Source organism: Paramacrobiotus metropolitanus, unplaced genomic scaffold (assembly GCF_019649055.1).
Source record: "Paramacrobiotus metropolitanus isolate TYO unplaced genomic scaffold, Prichtersi_v1.0 Parri_scaffold0000475, whole genome shotgun sequence".
NCBI classification, from domain to species: domain Eukaryota; kingdom Metazoa; phylum Tardigrada; class Eutardigrada; order Parachela; family Macrobiotidae; genus Paramacrobiotus; species Paramacrobiotus metropolitanus.
Window position 1 is genome coordinate 4,348 of NW_026570695.1, and position 13,856 is coordinate 18,203.

At 41.3% G+C, this 13,856-nt stretch overlaps 1 protein-coding gene across 1 annotated transcript; it reads right to left on the reverse strand.

The window, feature by feature from the left end:
• Nucleotides 1–818: 818 nt before the first annotated feature.
• On the reverse strand, nucleotides 819–2,030 carry LOC129602454 (uncharacterized; the record flags this gene model as incomplete). The annotated part of the gene is made up of 2 exons (XM_055501471.1): nucleotides 1,599–2,030; nucleotides 819–926 (listed from the first exon to the last, which is right to left on the reverse strand). Coding segments are annotated over exons 1-2 (540 nt in total), but the record flags the coding sequence as incomplete, so codon positions are not given.
• Between the last annotated feature and the right edge of the window lie 11,826 nt (nucleotides 2,031–13,856).

The following is a 13,856-nucleotide window of genomic DNA, read 5'->3' on the forward strand; positions in this document are numbered from 1 at the left end:
GTTGCAAACGCTATTGCAAATACGCCACAGTCCGTTCCATTTTGTTGTCGTTGCACTGATTCGTACTGGAGTAAAATCCGATCCATAGTATTGTTTTTGATTTGTTTTTTTAATTGTCGTATGATGTCAAAATTGGGATTTTGAGAATCCAGAGAGTCGTACACTTTTATGATGTCCGTAGTGCGAACAATGGCCTGATAATGATTTCCGTTGATAAAAATAATTTGCATGCCAGAATCACCGTTAGCAATGGTACTTTCAAAATCGCTTTTTTGGAAGTTGGCTATATATTCGAGACCGGAGAAAAATTTACTCGTAAGAACTTTCTGGCTATTTCGTTTTTGTAAAAGAAAAATGGCAGCATCAATAACGTTTATGGTTAGCGGTTCTTCATTTATTATCTCTTCGTAGTCGGTAGGGGAAATTTGTAGTTGCTGGTTCCAATAGTTCCCGTTCGCAAATAGGTTAATCGGTGGTAATGGGAGATTTGTGGAAGTAGGGAATACAGGTGTAACGGTATTGGTACTTCCCGGTTGCGTTTGTACAGACTGTACACGTCGTGTAATGGTGGACGGACTATTGCTTGGTGCTTTCCGCTTTTGATTACTGCGTCTAACGTGTGAGAAGACTTCACAGTGAAGCTGAATTTCAGATGGAGGTGATTGTGAAGTGTCCGTTTTTTCAATCCGTAATAAAATATCCAGCACCCATTGGTCAACAAATATCGATTGTTCGAATGTTCCGATAATGAATAAATTTTTGAGTGATTTGACACGCGAAATCGCAGTATAGCACGGTTTTCTTATGTCGACGATTACTTTCTCTAATGTTTGGCCTTGGATTTTGTGAATAGTCAGAGCATACGCTAATTGTAGAGGGAATTGTTCTCTGTATCCAATTACTTTGCCAAATATCTTGTAGGTGTTCTTAAATCGGGGGATGCATAGAGTCAGTCCAGTTTGAATCGATTTAACAGTAATAATTCTGGTATTGTAATCTGTCACTTCTGCAATTGTGCCATTGTGCCATCCACTGCTTACATCAATATTTCTCAATAACATTACTTTTGCCCCCCGTTTAATTTTTAATAAATCAGGGAAACGATCGTGACACCATTTGTTAACTCTTCGTTGGTCCACTTCACTGAGGGATTCCTTGTTAAGTCCATAGTCACGAGCTTCGAAGTTTATTTGATCGGTATCCAAAGCCGCAAGGTATTTTTCGCACCATTCGTTCTCTGTATCTATATGTGGGCAGATTATTGGAACATAATTGTTGGGATCGATCATTACTTCTTCGGCCGCTATAGATCTTTGTTTTAATGACTTTTGCACAGACTGAGAGCAGCTACCGTATCGAAGATGTTTTAAAACTTCTTGAAAATCCGGATCACTTTGTCTGTGAATGGCTGTCAGCGTGGTGACCTTAAATTTTGGCCAATGTTTTCCTAGGAAAATTGAATGGTTCTGTTTATCTAAAGCAACGGGTGGTAGTCATGCGGGGTCACCAAGGAGAATTACAGATACACCACCAAAGACTTTGAATCTCTGATTTCTTTTGTTGACCTTTTGTAGTAAACTGCTTAGTGATGTTAGTACTTCCTGAGTGACCATGCTCATCTCATCAATAATTATGACGTCAACCAAATGTGCTCTCCAGTATTCAATGGTGTCTCTTTCTGTTTTGTGTTTGTTATCTATTCCGATCCCAAAGTACGAGTGAATAGTAGTTCCACCGATAATATTGGCAGCGGTTCCCGTAGGTGCTACGACGCACACATGCGTGCGCGTGTTGCGTTTGGCTAATTCCCAGTGTACATGTTTTACAATAACGCTTTTGCCCGTTCCAGCGCAGCCAATAATCGATAGCAAAGTCTGGTTGCCTTTCGCGATGTTGGTAATGACTTCGTTAGCGATGTCCATTTGTTTACCCGTTGGCAGTACGGGCTCAGTTTCTGGTTTAGGGAAATACTTTTCATCATTTATAAGTTCTGTTTCGGTGGTCGATTCGAAGCAGCTTTCGTTATACATGTGTTCGATATTGCATAAGGCTTCCTCTGTAGCTTCAGCAAAGTCGGGAAAAGTTTTGAGGCAAAGGTCAGCCAGTTCTCGTATTTTGGTTATTGATAATCCCTTGCTTACTGCTCTTCCAAATGTATCTTGGACAATAGCTTCATCTATTAAATTCCTTATGATGCATTCCTCCAAAAACGTTTTGTTAGTATTATGGGGTGAAAAATATGGTTCATTTCGGAAAACTGGATTTTTGGAGAGGAATAGCTGCCGATAAAATGCGTCGGTGTCAGTTGAATCTGTTAAAACGAATCGGAAACGTTTGGAAGCCGGAACTCTTCGTTTTTTTACTTTGGTTTCACTTGAATTGCCGATAACTTCTGCGGAACGAATTTGATTAAGTATGTCGATTGTGCTTGCTCTTAGTCCATTCCAGTACATCGTCGTTTTTTCGGATGTATTAACGGTTTCATTTGTGTCGTCAGGTTCAAAGTCGTTTTCTTGCACACTTGACGGTGTAGAAGTCGAAGAAAAGTACTCAAAAAATTCGGTGTATGTGAGATCTTTAAGTCGCTCGTTTCGTTTCAGATATTTTTCGTATTTTGTGTCATAATAATCTGTGTCCGTAGGCTTTTCTTGTCTGTTGAATCCCTTTCGAAGGGTTTTATACGTTGGGTCAACTTCATCTATTAGGTAAATACACTGCACAGATGAGCCATGCAAATCTTTGCTGAGTAATCGTTGTGATGCTTCGAGAATGCCGGTGATTTTTGTTGACAAATGCTTTTGGACTGAGTTCTGAAACGTAGTTCGAATTCTTAGTTTCGGTTCCGATTTCGCAACATATTTTGCGAGGTAGAGTTGCCATCCGTTAGAAGTTATTTTTTGAACGTTAATGTGTCCTTGCCAAAATAACAATAGAGTTGAGTTGTAGGGGACTATTCTCTCGTCTTCGGGTGAGTATCGTGGGTACTCGTATCTAACTTTGGTTTCGTCTAATTTGCATTCCGGATTAGGTGTATGGAATGGAAATCCATATTTGCATTTTGTGAGTTGCTGTCCGGCAACACCTTTAAAACATCGTTCAGGAATACAGCGTTCGTGTATTTGAAATTGCAAAATTAATTGACGTATGTACTGAGACAGGGCATCGTTTTCTTGTGGGAAGTGCGCTTGTACTAGCGTATTTTCCGTCCATGTTTCAACCCAAATGACAAGATGAGTATGAATGGCACCTCTCTTCTGATATTCATGTCGGTACCAGTAACCTTTAATTTTGCCAAATGGGCTTTCGTGATTCAGTAGGAATTTTTGCTTAAACGCTAGCCATCTTTGATGATATGCCAAGGTAACTTCTACTGGATTGTTAACGGCAGTGCTGGTTAATGTTCGGTTAATATCAGTGTAGTTTTTTGGATGTTCTCCTGGCTTGTTGGTACACGCAAACTGGATTTCAGGCCAAGCATCATTTTGAGTCAATGTGACAAAAATATCTGGTTGCCCAAGGTAATTGTCACTTGAAATGGCAAATATATCGGCAGTGCAACTAGCCCAGTAACTCGCAGAACCAATGAGTCTCGGTGGTAGCTCTTTGCCGTATGGTGTATGGTTGTCGTATTCAGTGGCGTCCTTTTCTGGACCGGCAACCATTTTTTTGCGGTTATTGATAAAAAATTTGTTAGCCGAAAACAAATGGTTTTTTATTTTTCGGTCTAGTTGCACAAAAATAAACATTTTACATTTTCGGAAATTAGGGCTGCGATGTAGCAGTTTGTTTCGGTGCCATGTTGCCATTCGTCCATTATATTTTTGGTATCCACCTCTTGCAAAGGGAAATAAAATGGGGAAGCACTTAGGATCAAAATCGCTGTCTGATAGCTTTAATGTTACCGATTTCATAAAATCGGTGGTGTCATTAGGGTCAGGGAGAAAACACCGACCAACAGTGTCATCAGTAATATTTTCTGTAATTTCTTCATTGTCTATGTACTCTGGTTCAATAAGTGCTTCCGTTTCGACACCCAGGTCATTTTCGTTAAGAAGGTTTTTTCCATTTACAGTTTGTGGAGTTTCAGTTAGCCAAGCCCACAGTGTTTCGGCAAGGCACGCAAATCTGTCGTATAGTGGGTTATTATGGCGTAACCATTGTACTGCTGCGACGACTGTGTTTGGTAAATGCTTCGTAACTTCTGCATTCTTTTGTACGATAGCTCCTAGTAGCCCTTGATAATGTTCGTCGGAGTTTTTCCAGTACTGCATGTCTCCCTATATATTCACCATTTGATGTTTTGCTATACAACGAAAACTCTCGATTTGCCGATCGATCGGATAAACAACGATAATAAAAATTTAACTGCAAAATTACTTAAATAGGTACACTGGTAAAAAGCTAAAAAACTAACAAAAAGCTAAGAAACGTAAGAAACCTGTAAACCTGTAAAACCTGTAAAAGTAAAGGTAAAAGTAAAAGCCAAAGGTCTAAGAAAGCTGTTGACCTTTCTTCATTGCTTAGTCACGGATTTAAAACCTGAGAATGTAAAGAAATAAGAAGCTTCGGAAGTCACAAAAGTAAACAAACGAAGGAAATTAATAAACAATGAAGGTAATCTATTTAGTCAACCTTAATAACTTAGAAAAACTATAAGGGTTTGCGTTAACGGCCGTATACGGGCACAGGCACATACGTTTGGTTTAGATAAACGATCACATACCTGATAATGTTGGTACTGCGCTCGTACGGGATCTGTTGCTTTGTAAACGCAAGAATAGATTCTGCCTAGGGATAGAAGTTGATGACATGTTGGATTATTTACGGTTTCAAGCACTTCGGGTAAGACAACGTCCTCTGTTACAGGATTTCCATGGGGGTTGCTCTTTTGAAAGGCATTTGGGCAATTCTGACATTCTCGACATATTTTAAATTTTTTTTCCGGTGTCGTAAACTCGTTTGGGAATAATTTATGAAGCATATATTTCCCCTCGTCTTTTTCAGTCGATTGGTATATCCGATCCCCTTCAACGAAGTTGGATCCGCAAATACCGCAGGTTTCTTTAAAGATATTAGACGAACACAGAGCAAATCCATGAAATAAGCATTCTAAAAGATTTTTCCGTGGTGTCGTAACAAGTTTCCAAGATTCGGCTGGAATTTCACGATAATCGGGAATGATTATTTTTGCAAGGTGATTAAAAATAAAAGGATATTTCCAGGGTGATCGGATCCATTTGCGTAGTTCTTTTTCTATTTCAGAAAAGTGTTTTCGTAAAGGAAACTTTTGTGCCATGGTTTTGGAGAGAGATCGTTGTTCAGTTCCCATAATTTCAACTGCTGTTGCAGGTTTTCCAGATAATTCTGATCCGGTGACCTTTCCGATATCCGTAGCTGGTTTTTCTTTAGGTCGTTTTGTTGTGCATTTCCTTTCACGGAATTCGTTTTGACGAGATGGCGGGTTGTTTACCTTTTCTGCAGCACTGGTGTTTTTTTCTTGTTGGAGCTTTCGCCGTCTTAAAGCTCGTCTCGTTGCACATTTTCCAGTATTACGAGTCTTTTTGCCTATATTCGATTTCTTTTTCATCAGGGCTTTATCAAAAACTGTTAATTTAAATCGTCAGAGGCAAACTTCTTATCTGTTAAACAAAATTCTTAATTTGTAAAGAATTTCAAAAATAATTTCAATAACAACAACATTATCGTTATTATGAAGTTTAATTTTAATAATTAAAAAATATTTTTCCTTATTTTTGGGTTTGTATCTCTGTCGCTCCGTAGTACCCCATGTTTGCGTATGGAGGCCCATGGTAACGTTCGGTTTTTTGGGGCTTTTGCTTGCCCTTTGGAGGCTATCGATTCCTTTGAGGCGTATGATTTCTCGCGCGATTGTAACGGCTTTAGAGCTTTTTACCGCGTCGAAATCGGTTCAAGTTGCGGCCCAAGTTTGTTACGCAATGCACACTTCGCAACGATTGATCGCATCGCTCTCTGCCGTTAAGAAAACCACGAAAGAAACACAAGAAACCTAAGAAACATAAGAAGTCTGAGAAAACTAAGAAAATCTAAGAATCTTAAGAAATCCAAGGAACCTTTATTTTGTAGCGTTTTCCACAGTTTTCCATGAATTATTAGTGAAGCAAAGCCAAAGGGCGCGGTCTGCCTTTGTCGTTCCGCATTAGCTTATGTTAGTCTATGGGGGCCCATGGCAATAATTTGTTTTTTGGGGCTACTCCTTCCCTTTTGGGGCGTATCGATGCCGCAATAGCGTAAGAACATTCGCGCCGTTGAGACGAATTTAATGCACTTGGCCGCGTCGAAATCGGTTCAGCCGTTCGCCCAAACATTGGCGACATTATCAATCGTGTATACGTGGTTACATAATTTTCTTAGCAAAGGCCGTCACGGCTGTTACGGATGTAGTTAACAAGCTGAGCACGGATGAATATTGGCTTACGACGATTTTAAAAACTTTTTATTTTCTTTGCAGTACATTGTTTAGCATGTAATTAGTTTCTCGAAAAGTCAGCCAGACAACTGCTCAGGATGGTTGTCCGCGACGAGCGTACTGCGTTGGTGACCTTTAACCCTGGAGCTTGTTTTGTTTTCTTCTCGCGTGCTAGGTTTCTGTTCATTCTACTCAAAATTACCAAACTATTAAGCTACTCTAGCAGATGCAGCGGCCGAAATGATTTGTTCACTCAGTCCGTGAACAGAAGAAACGCAGAGGCCGAAGCTTTTCTTTTTGTTTGAGTATACTAGTGTAGTATAAAATGTGCCCGTGGTAACCGGCCAACCATGTTAGCTCTAGGCATCCATGGTAACAAGCCTTTCAGTGACCACTGGCCTTAATCATTTGATGATAGCAAGACAAGACTGGCCTTAGATCACCCGCAAGACTGAGAGGTTTTCAAAACATTTTAAAGCATGAAGATCGGATGAGCAGAAGCGGAGATTACCGCGGTCTAACAGGAGAGGCCGAAGACCTGCTAGAGATGTTTGGTATTCATATAACCAGTTTACGGGATCTACATCCGCACACAAACTTTTGCGGCGCAAGTTTGTTACGCAATGCACACTTCGCAACGGTTGATCGCATTGGTCCCAGCCGCAAAGAAAACTACGAAAACTAAGAAAAAGAAAATATAAGAAAACTTGAGAAACCCTAAGAAAACTAAGAAACCAAAGAAATCTAAGAAACCTAAGAAACCAGCTCAGTGCATTGGGCCGCAAGGTGCGACAATGATCAAGTGAAATACTGCAAGAAACGCAGAGGCGAAGCCAAAGCTGTTTCATGTTTGAGCTAATTGAGTAGTACATACAGTGTACTGTGACCGTGGTAACAGACTAGCCCATGTTAGCCCTATGGCATCCATGGTAACAAGCTTTCAAGTGACCACTGGGCTTGAGGTTCTGCATATAACAAGCAACGATGAGTCTTAGATCACCCGCCAGGCCGAGCGGTTCCCAGAACATTTTAAAGCGAGAAAATTGGATGAGTGGGAGCTGAGATCATAGCGAACAAAGAGGAGAAGCAGAAAACCTGCAAGAGATGTATAGTATTCATATAACCAGTTGACGGGATCTACATCCGTACACAACCTTTTGCGGCGCAAGTTTGTTATGCAATGCACACTTCGCAACGGTTGATCGCATCATTCCCAGCCGTTAAGAAAACTACAAAATTCAAGAAAGAAGAAAATTAAAGAAACCGAAGAAACCGAAGAAACCGAAGAAACCTAAGAAACCTAAGAAACCTAAGAAACCTAAGAAATATCGTATATGAAAGAATACGAGGTATATCGATTACGCTGGTGGGATTGACTGCGATTAATTTTTGCACATGTTTTTTAAATTTTCAATACTTTGTAACGTGCCGATGCCGAAGGCCGCGGTCTGTCTCGGTTTTTCCGAACGGTCCGCGAACAGACAATGCATTTACCATGTATGTCTATGGGGGCCCATGGCAACAATTTGTTTTTTGGGGCTACTCCTTCCCTTTTGGGGCGTATCGATGGCGCAATAGCGTAAGAACATTCGCGCCGTTGAGACGAATTTAACGCACTTGGCCGCGTCGAAATCGGTTCAGCCGTTTGCTCAAACATTAGCGACATTATCAATCGTGTATACGTGGTTACGGATGTATATAACCAGTTTACGGAGGACTACACCCGTAACCAATTTATCGGCGTCGGCTTTTGGTGATTAATTAATTTTGTTTTTGTTCGCATCGAGGCCTCTGGCCGAGGGGTGTCGTGTCATTTATGCACATGGGAACAACTTGTCCATGTATGTCTATGGAGGCCCATGGTAACAACTTTCCTTTCCGGTCCCCTTTTTTCCCCTCGAGGCGCATCGTCTCGGTAATAGCGTAACATCCACCGCGTCGTTGCAGCGGTTCTGGCGCACTTGGCCGCGTTGAAATCGGCCTACCCGTTCTCCCAAACATAGGTTTTTTAACCTTACTCTGTCACGGTTGTTACGGATGTAGTTAACAAGCTGAGCACGGATGAATATTGGCTTACGACTAGGTACTGTAAATAAGTGAGTTAGGATTTGTTGTTACTAGTAGTCGCAGAATTACGTCGTAGTATTACTGTTTAGTGAACCGGGTTGTGAGATTGACCGAACTGTTGATACAGCTCAGTGCATTGGGCCGCAAGGTTCGACAGTGTCACAGTGATCAAGTGAAATACTGCAAGAAACGCAGAGGCGAAGCCAAAGCTGTTTCATGTTTGAGCTAATTGAGTACATTCAGTATACTATGACCGTGGTAACAGACTAGCCCATGTTAGCCCTATGGCATCCATGGTAACAAGCTTTCAAGTGACCACTGGGCTTGAGGTTCTGCATATAGCAAACAACAATTAGTCTTAGATCACCCGCCAGGCCGAGCGGTTCCCAGAACATTTTAAAGCGAGAAAATTGGATGAGTGGGAGCTGAGATCATAGCGAACAAAGAGGAGAGGCAGAAAACCTGCAAGAGATGTATAGTATTCATATAACCAGTTTACGGGATCTACATCCGTACGTATTGTCGTGGCGGACATTAGTTTCGAAAATTTCGATTCAAAAAAACGTAAGAATCATATGTGTTCAAAAAATTTTATGAGCGTTAGAATTGTAAGAAGCCTTAAAAACGTAAGAAACATGAGCAACCTAAAAAAACCTAAGAAATCTAAGAAATTTAAGAAACCTACGAAACCTAAGAAACCTAAGAAAACCTAAGAAATCTAAGAAATTTAAAAAAACCTAAGAAACCTAAGAACCCTAAGAGAGCTAAGAAACAAAGCAAAAAATTAGAAAACTGGGTACCCAGTTTTCTAAGCTAATCCATAAATTCAAGCTGACCTTTCCAACACACACTTGCCGAGCGCGAAGCGTGAGTCTTACCTTATTTTGTGTAAGACAACTGGTCGCGATCACTTTAAATAAATATTCAGATGACAAAGAACGCTTCCGTTGTTGGTCTTTCGCCTACAGGCGTTGTCTGGTTTGGTGGCTCGTCTGGGCTGCAATTTTGCTTCTTCTAGAAAACTCACAAATTCTATTGAAGCTAGAGTAGCCAGGAAGGTAATAGCCGAAGTTATTCATTCTGGTGCACAACCAACGCAGCGGCGATGCCTATGATTTTACTTGTTCAAATACAATGTCCTGGGCAACAGACCGGTCCATGCTACCCCTATCGCATCCATGGTAACAAGATTTTGGTTGACCACTGGGCTTGAGATTCTGAAGATATCAAACAACTATTGGCATTAGATCACCCGCCAGATCGAGAGGATTTCGGAACAGTTTTAAGCAAGTAAATTGATTGAGTAGAAGCTGAGATTACCGCGTTGGAACAGCAAAGCAGAAAAGCATGTCGCAGCTTTGAAGCGATGTCCAAAGCCGCGACATGCAGGCCCATGGCAACAGTTTGTTTTTGGGGGCTCCTGCTTCTCCCTAGAGGCGCATCGGAATGGCAGTAGCGCAACATTACCCGCTTCGTTGCGACGATTCTGGCGCACTTTATTGCGTCGAAATCGGCCTACCCGTTTGTCCAAACATAATTTTCTTAGCAAAGGCCGTCACGGCTGTTACGGATGTAGTTAACAAGCTGAGCACGGATGAATATTGGCTTACGACTAGGTACTGTAAAATAAGTGAGTTAGGATTTTTTGTTACTCGAAGTCGTAAAATTACGTCGTAGTAATGCGTACTGTTTAGTGAACTGGGCTGCTAAAATTATGTGAGAGATTGACCGAACTGCTGATGCAGCTCAGTGCACTGGGCCGCAAGGTGCGATAGTGAATCAAGTGAAATACTAGAAAACGGTAATGTGCTTTTCGACTTCATTTCAGATCTTACCAAAATCTAAAAGATCCAATATCAAATTATGGACTGATTGAAATAAGCGGTTTCCGTCGGTTAACCACAAGCAACACAGAGGCGAAGCCAAACTTTTTTGTGCAAGTGCGGTATGACGTGCCCGTGGTAACAGGCCAGCTCATGTTAGCCCTATGGCATCCATGGTAACAAGCTTTTGAGTGACCACCGGCCTGAGAATTCTTAAAACAGCAAAAGGTCGTTAGTCTCACAACACCCACCGCCCTGAAAGGATTCTAGAATATTTTAAAGCATGAAAATCGGTTTATCAGGAGCTGAGATCACCCGGGACAATGAAGAGAGGCCGAACACCTGCTAGAGATGTTTAGATGTTTAGGCCGAACACCTGCTAGGGATCTACATCCGTACAAAAACTTTTGCGGCGCAAGTTTGTTACGAAATGCCCACTTCGCAACGGTTGATCGCATTGGTCCCAGCCGCTAAGAAAACTGCGAAATTTAAGAAAGCGAAAATCTAAGAAAACGTCAGAAACCCTAAGAAAGCCTAAGAAACCTAAGAAAACTAAGAAACCCAAGAAATATAAGAAACCTAAGAAATTAAGAAGCCTAAGAAACCTAAGATATCTAAGAAATATCGTATATGAAAGAATACGAGGTATACCGATCACGGTGGTGGGATTGACTGCGATTACTTTTTGCACATGTTTCTTAAATTTTCAATACTTTGTAACGTGCCGATGCCGAAGGCCGGGGTCTGTCTCGGTTTTGCGAAGAAAATAGCGCTGCATATTTTTTAAAGCAATATTACATAATTATATGCAATATTGCTTTAAGCTATGGATCCACGTCGCGTGATATTGTAACTTGTAATTTTGTAACTTAAGAAAGACAGAAATTAACTGAGAGCAGAGAGAAAACTAACTTTTGTAAACTCAGGAGAGACAGAAATGTTAACTTTTGTAACTTAGGAGAGATAGACTTGCTGTAACTGAGAACAGACAGGGTGCAGATGCATGGGAGGAGCAGGTTATGTGAACGGTGAAAGAAAGCACTGAATTCCATGGCCAGTTGATCCAGAGTTTCAAGCGCTATTTTTGCGTTTACGCTTCCATAAAATTTGTTAACCTATATCTCAGAAGAAAGAGAAAAAATTTATAAGCTTTTTGATCTCTGATTAGTAATTATTTATGGCGAACCAAGAAAGTTATCCTTGTTTTGGTTTCTCGTAGACAGAGCATAGGGTGCAAGCAACGCCCCCATCGCACGGACCCATGCTATGTCTATGAGAAACCGAAACGAACATAACTTCCTTGGTTCCCTATAAAAACCTACTCTCAAGATATCAAAAAAATTCTGAAATTTTATTCTCTGTTCTGAAACATTGACTGGAATGTTTCATCAGGGAGACATAGAAAAACGGAAGCTGCAAGTTTTGGAGATCAAGTGGCAGTCGCGACTTGGATCTGCTAGCCAGACTAATACATGTAAGCGCGTACGCGAGGTGGCTGCCGCAGACCAGCTCGCTAAAACGGGCCAACAGCCACGCACTCAAGCGAACTCCCCAGTAAACAAATTCCATAACAACATTTTTTTGCAGTTTTAAATATTTTTAATATGTAATCAAACCGTCCATTTTCTTCGCAATGCGGCTACGAGCCGCGCCACGCTAAGTGTTTTTCCGAACGGTCCGCGAACAGGCAATGCATTTATCATGTATGTCTATGGGGGCCCATGGTAACAATTTGCTTTTTGGGGCTACTCCTTCCCTTTAGGGGCGTATCGATGGCGCAATAGCGTGAGAACATTCGCGCCGTTGAGACGAATTTAACGCACTTGGCCGCGTCGAAATCGGTTCAGCCGTTCGCCCAAACATTAGCGACATTATCAATCGTGTATACGTGGTTACGGATGTAGATAACCAGTTTACGGAGGACTACATCCGTAGCTAATTCGGCGGCGTGAGGTTTCCGAATCGGTTTCGTATTTCGGCGATTCATTTTCGTTTCTGTTCGTGCCGTAGCCGGTAATGTGCTTTACGTCACTGAGGATTGTTCTTAACAATTTGCATTAACTACTGTACTACACTGTTTGGAGCGAAGTCCGAAGCCAAGACGTGCAGGCCCATGGCAACAATTTGTTTTTTGAGGCTCCGTATTCCCCCTTGAGGCGCACCCGGTTGGCAATAGTGCAACATTACCCGCGTGGTTGCGACGATTCTGGCGCACTTGAGCGCGTCAAAATCGGCCTTCCCGTTTGGTCAGACATAGGAACATTAGCCTATGCCGTCATGGTTGTTACGGATGTAGTTAACCAGTAGCGTTTTAAATTACTTGCTGGATTATTTAGATTTGTTATTACAGTATAGTACTGTATTGATTATATCTGTATTCATTAATTATGTTCATAACTTATAGCACTTACGTTCACTGATTTTGTTCATCGGTGTGAGATTACTGTACTTCATATTTATAGCACTGACACACAAACGTTCGCATACTCTTTAGAATTTTTAAATCGTACGAGCCTTATTTATCGTCTAGAAATTTTTGGTAAACGCAAATACTATGGTTATTTATAATAACTACCCGAGTATGGTGGTTATTGCTTATTAATTACTGGATAATGTATTTGTTATTGTAAGTAATGTTCAAGTATCTCCGTAGTGTAAGTTACTTATTGTAAGTACTATCTCCGTAGGCGGCTGAGGCTGTGTATTCAGTACAAATCTTTAATTTTTATAGGAAACTTGTGACTGTATCGTTAAACCACGGTCCCTCCAAGTATAGTGTCCAATTCAGTGTTGGCCCGTTTCAAAATTTCGGCTCCCGACCCGTTACCGTCCCGTTAGCCGGCCTTCCCGTCCCGTTTACCGTACCGTTTACCAAAACGCCGCCGTTTCCCGGCCCGGCGCCCGTTTTTAAAATTTATTAAAAACATTTGAAATGAAAAATTACAAAAAATTTTTTCCGCGGTTTGTGTATACATTCCGTATTCCGTATTCCATTCCGACCAAAGGTGTAGGCCTATCGGGTGATACGTTGATATTCAAGTTTGGTTTGGTGTATCCAGGGCCGTAGCGAGGGTATAGGCGCAATGGCGCACGCTTATCCAAAGCCTATAGAATATACTCGTACAAAGCCTGGAAGCAGGCATATAACACGGTCACGTCCTCAAGCCAACTCCGCTGATTTGAAGGGAGCTCAGACCAGCCTCCTTTGATAGTTGGTGAAAATCCATTTGTAAGTAAATCCTCGTGCAAGATAGAGGGATGTGCTTGCAGTACCAGGTGTACAAAACAATGTGGCGAAACGGATGTAGCTTTTGAAAAAAATTATAACAAAACCAGGAAAGTAATACAGGATGTTTTAGCAAACGCCCTATTCATCCCATTCATCGCGCGATATTGTCTTTCTGAATATTTCAGGTCATGTGCGTTCACAATTTGATGAATGGATATTCGCTACGAAAATTCTTTAAATTCATGGTTTGAAAAAGCATACTTGATCAGTGCATTGACAACTGGATAAC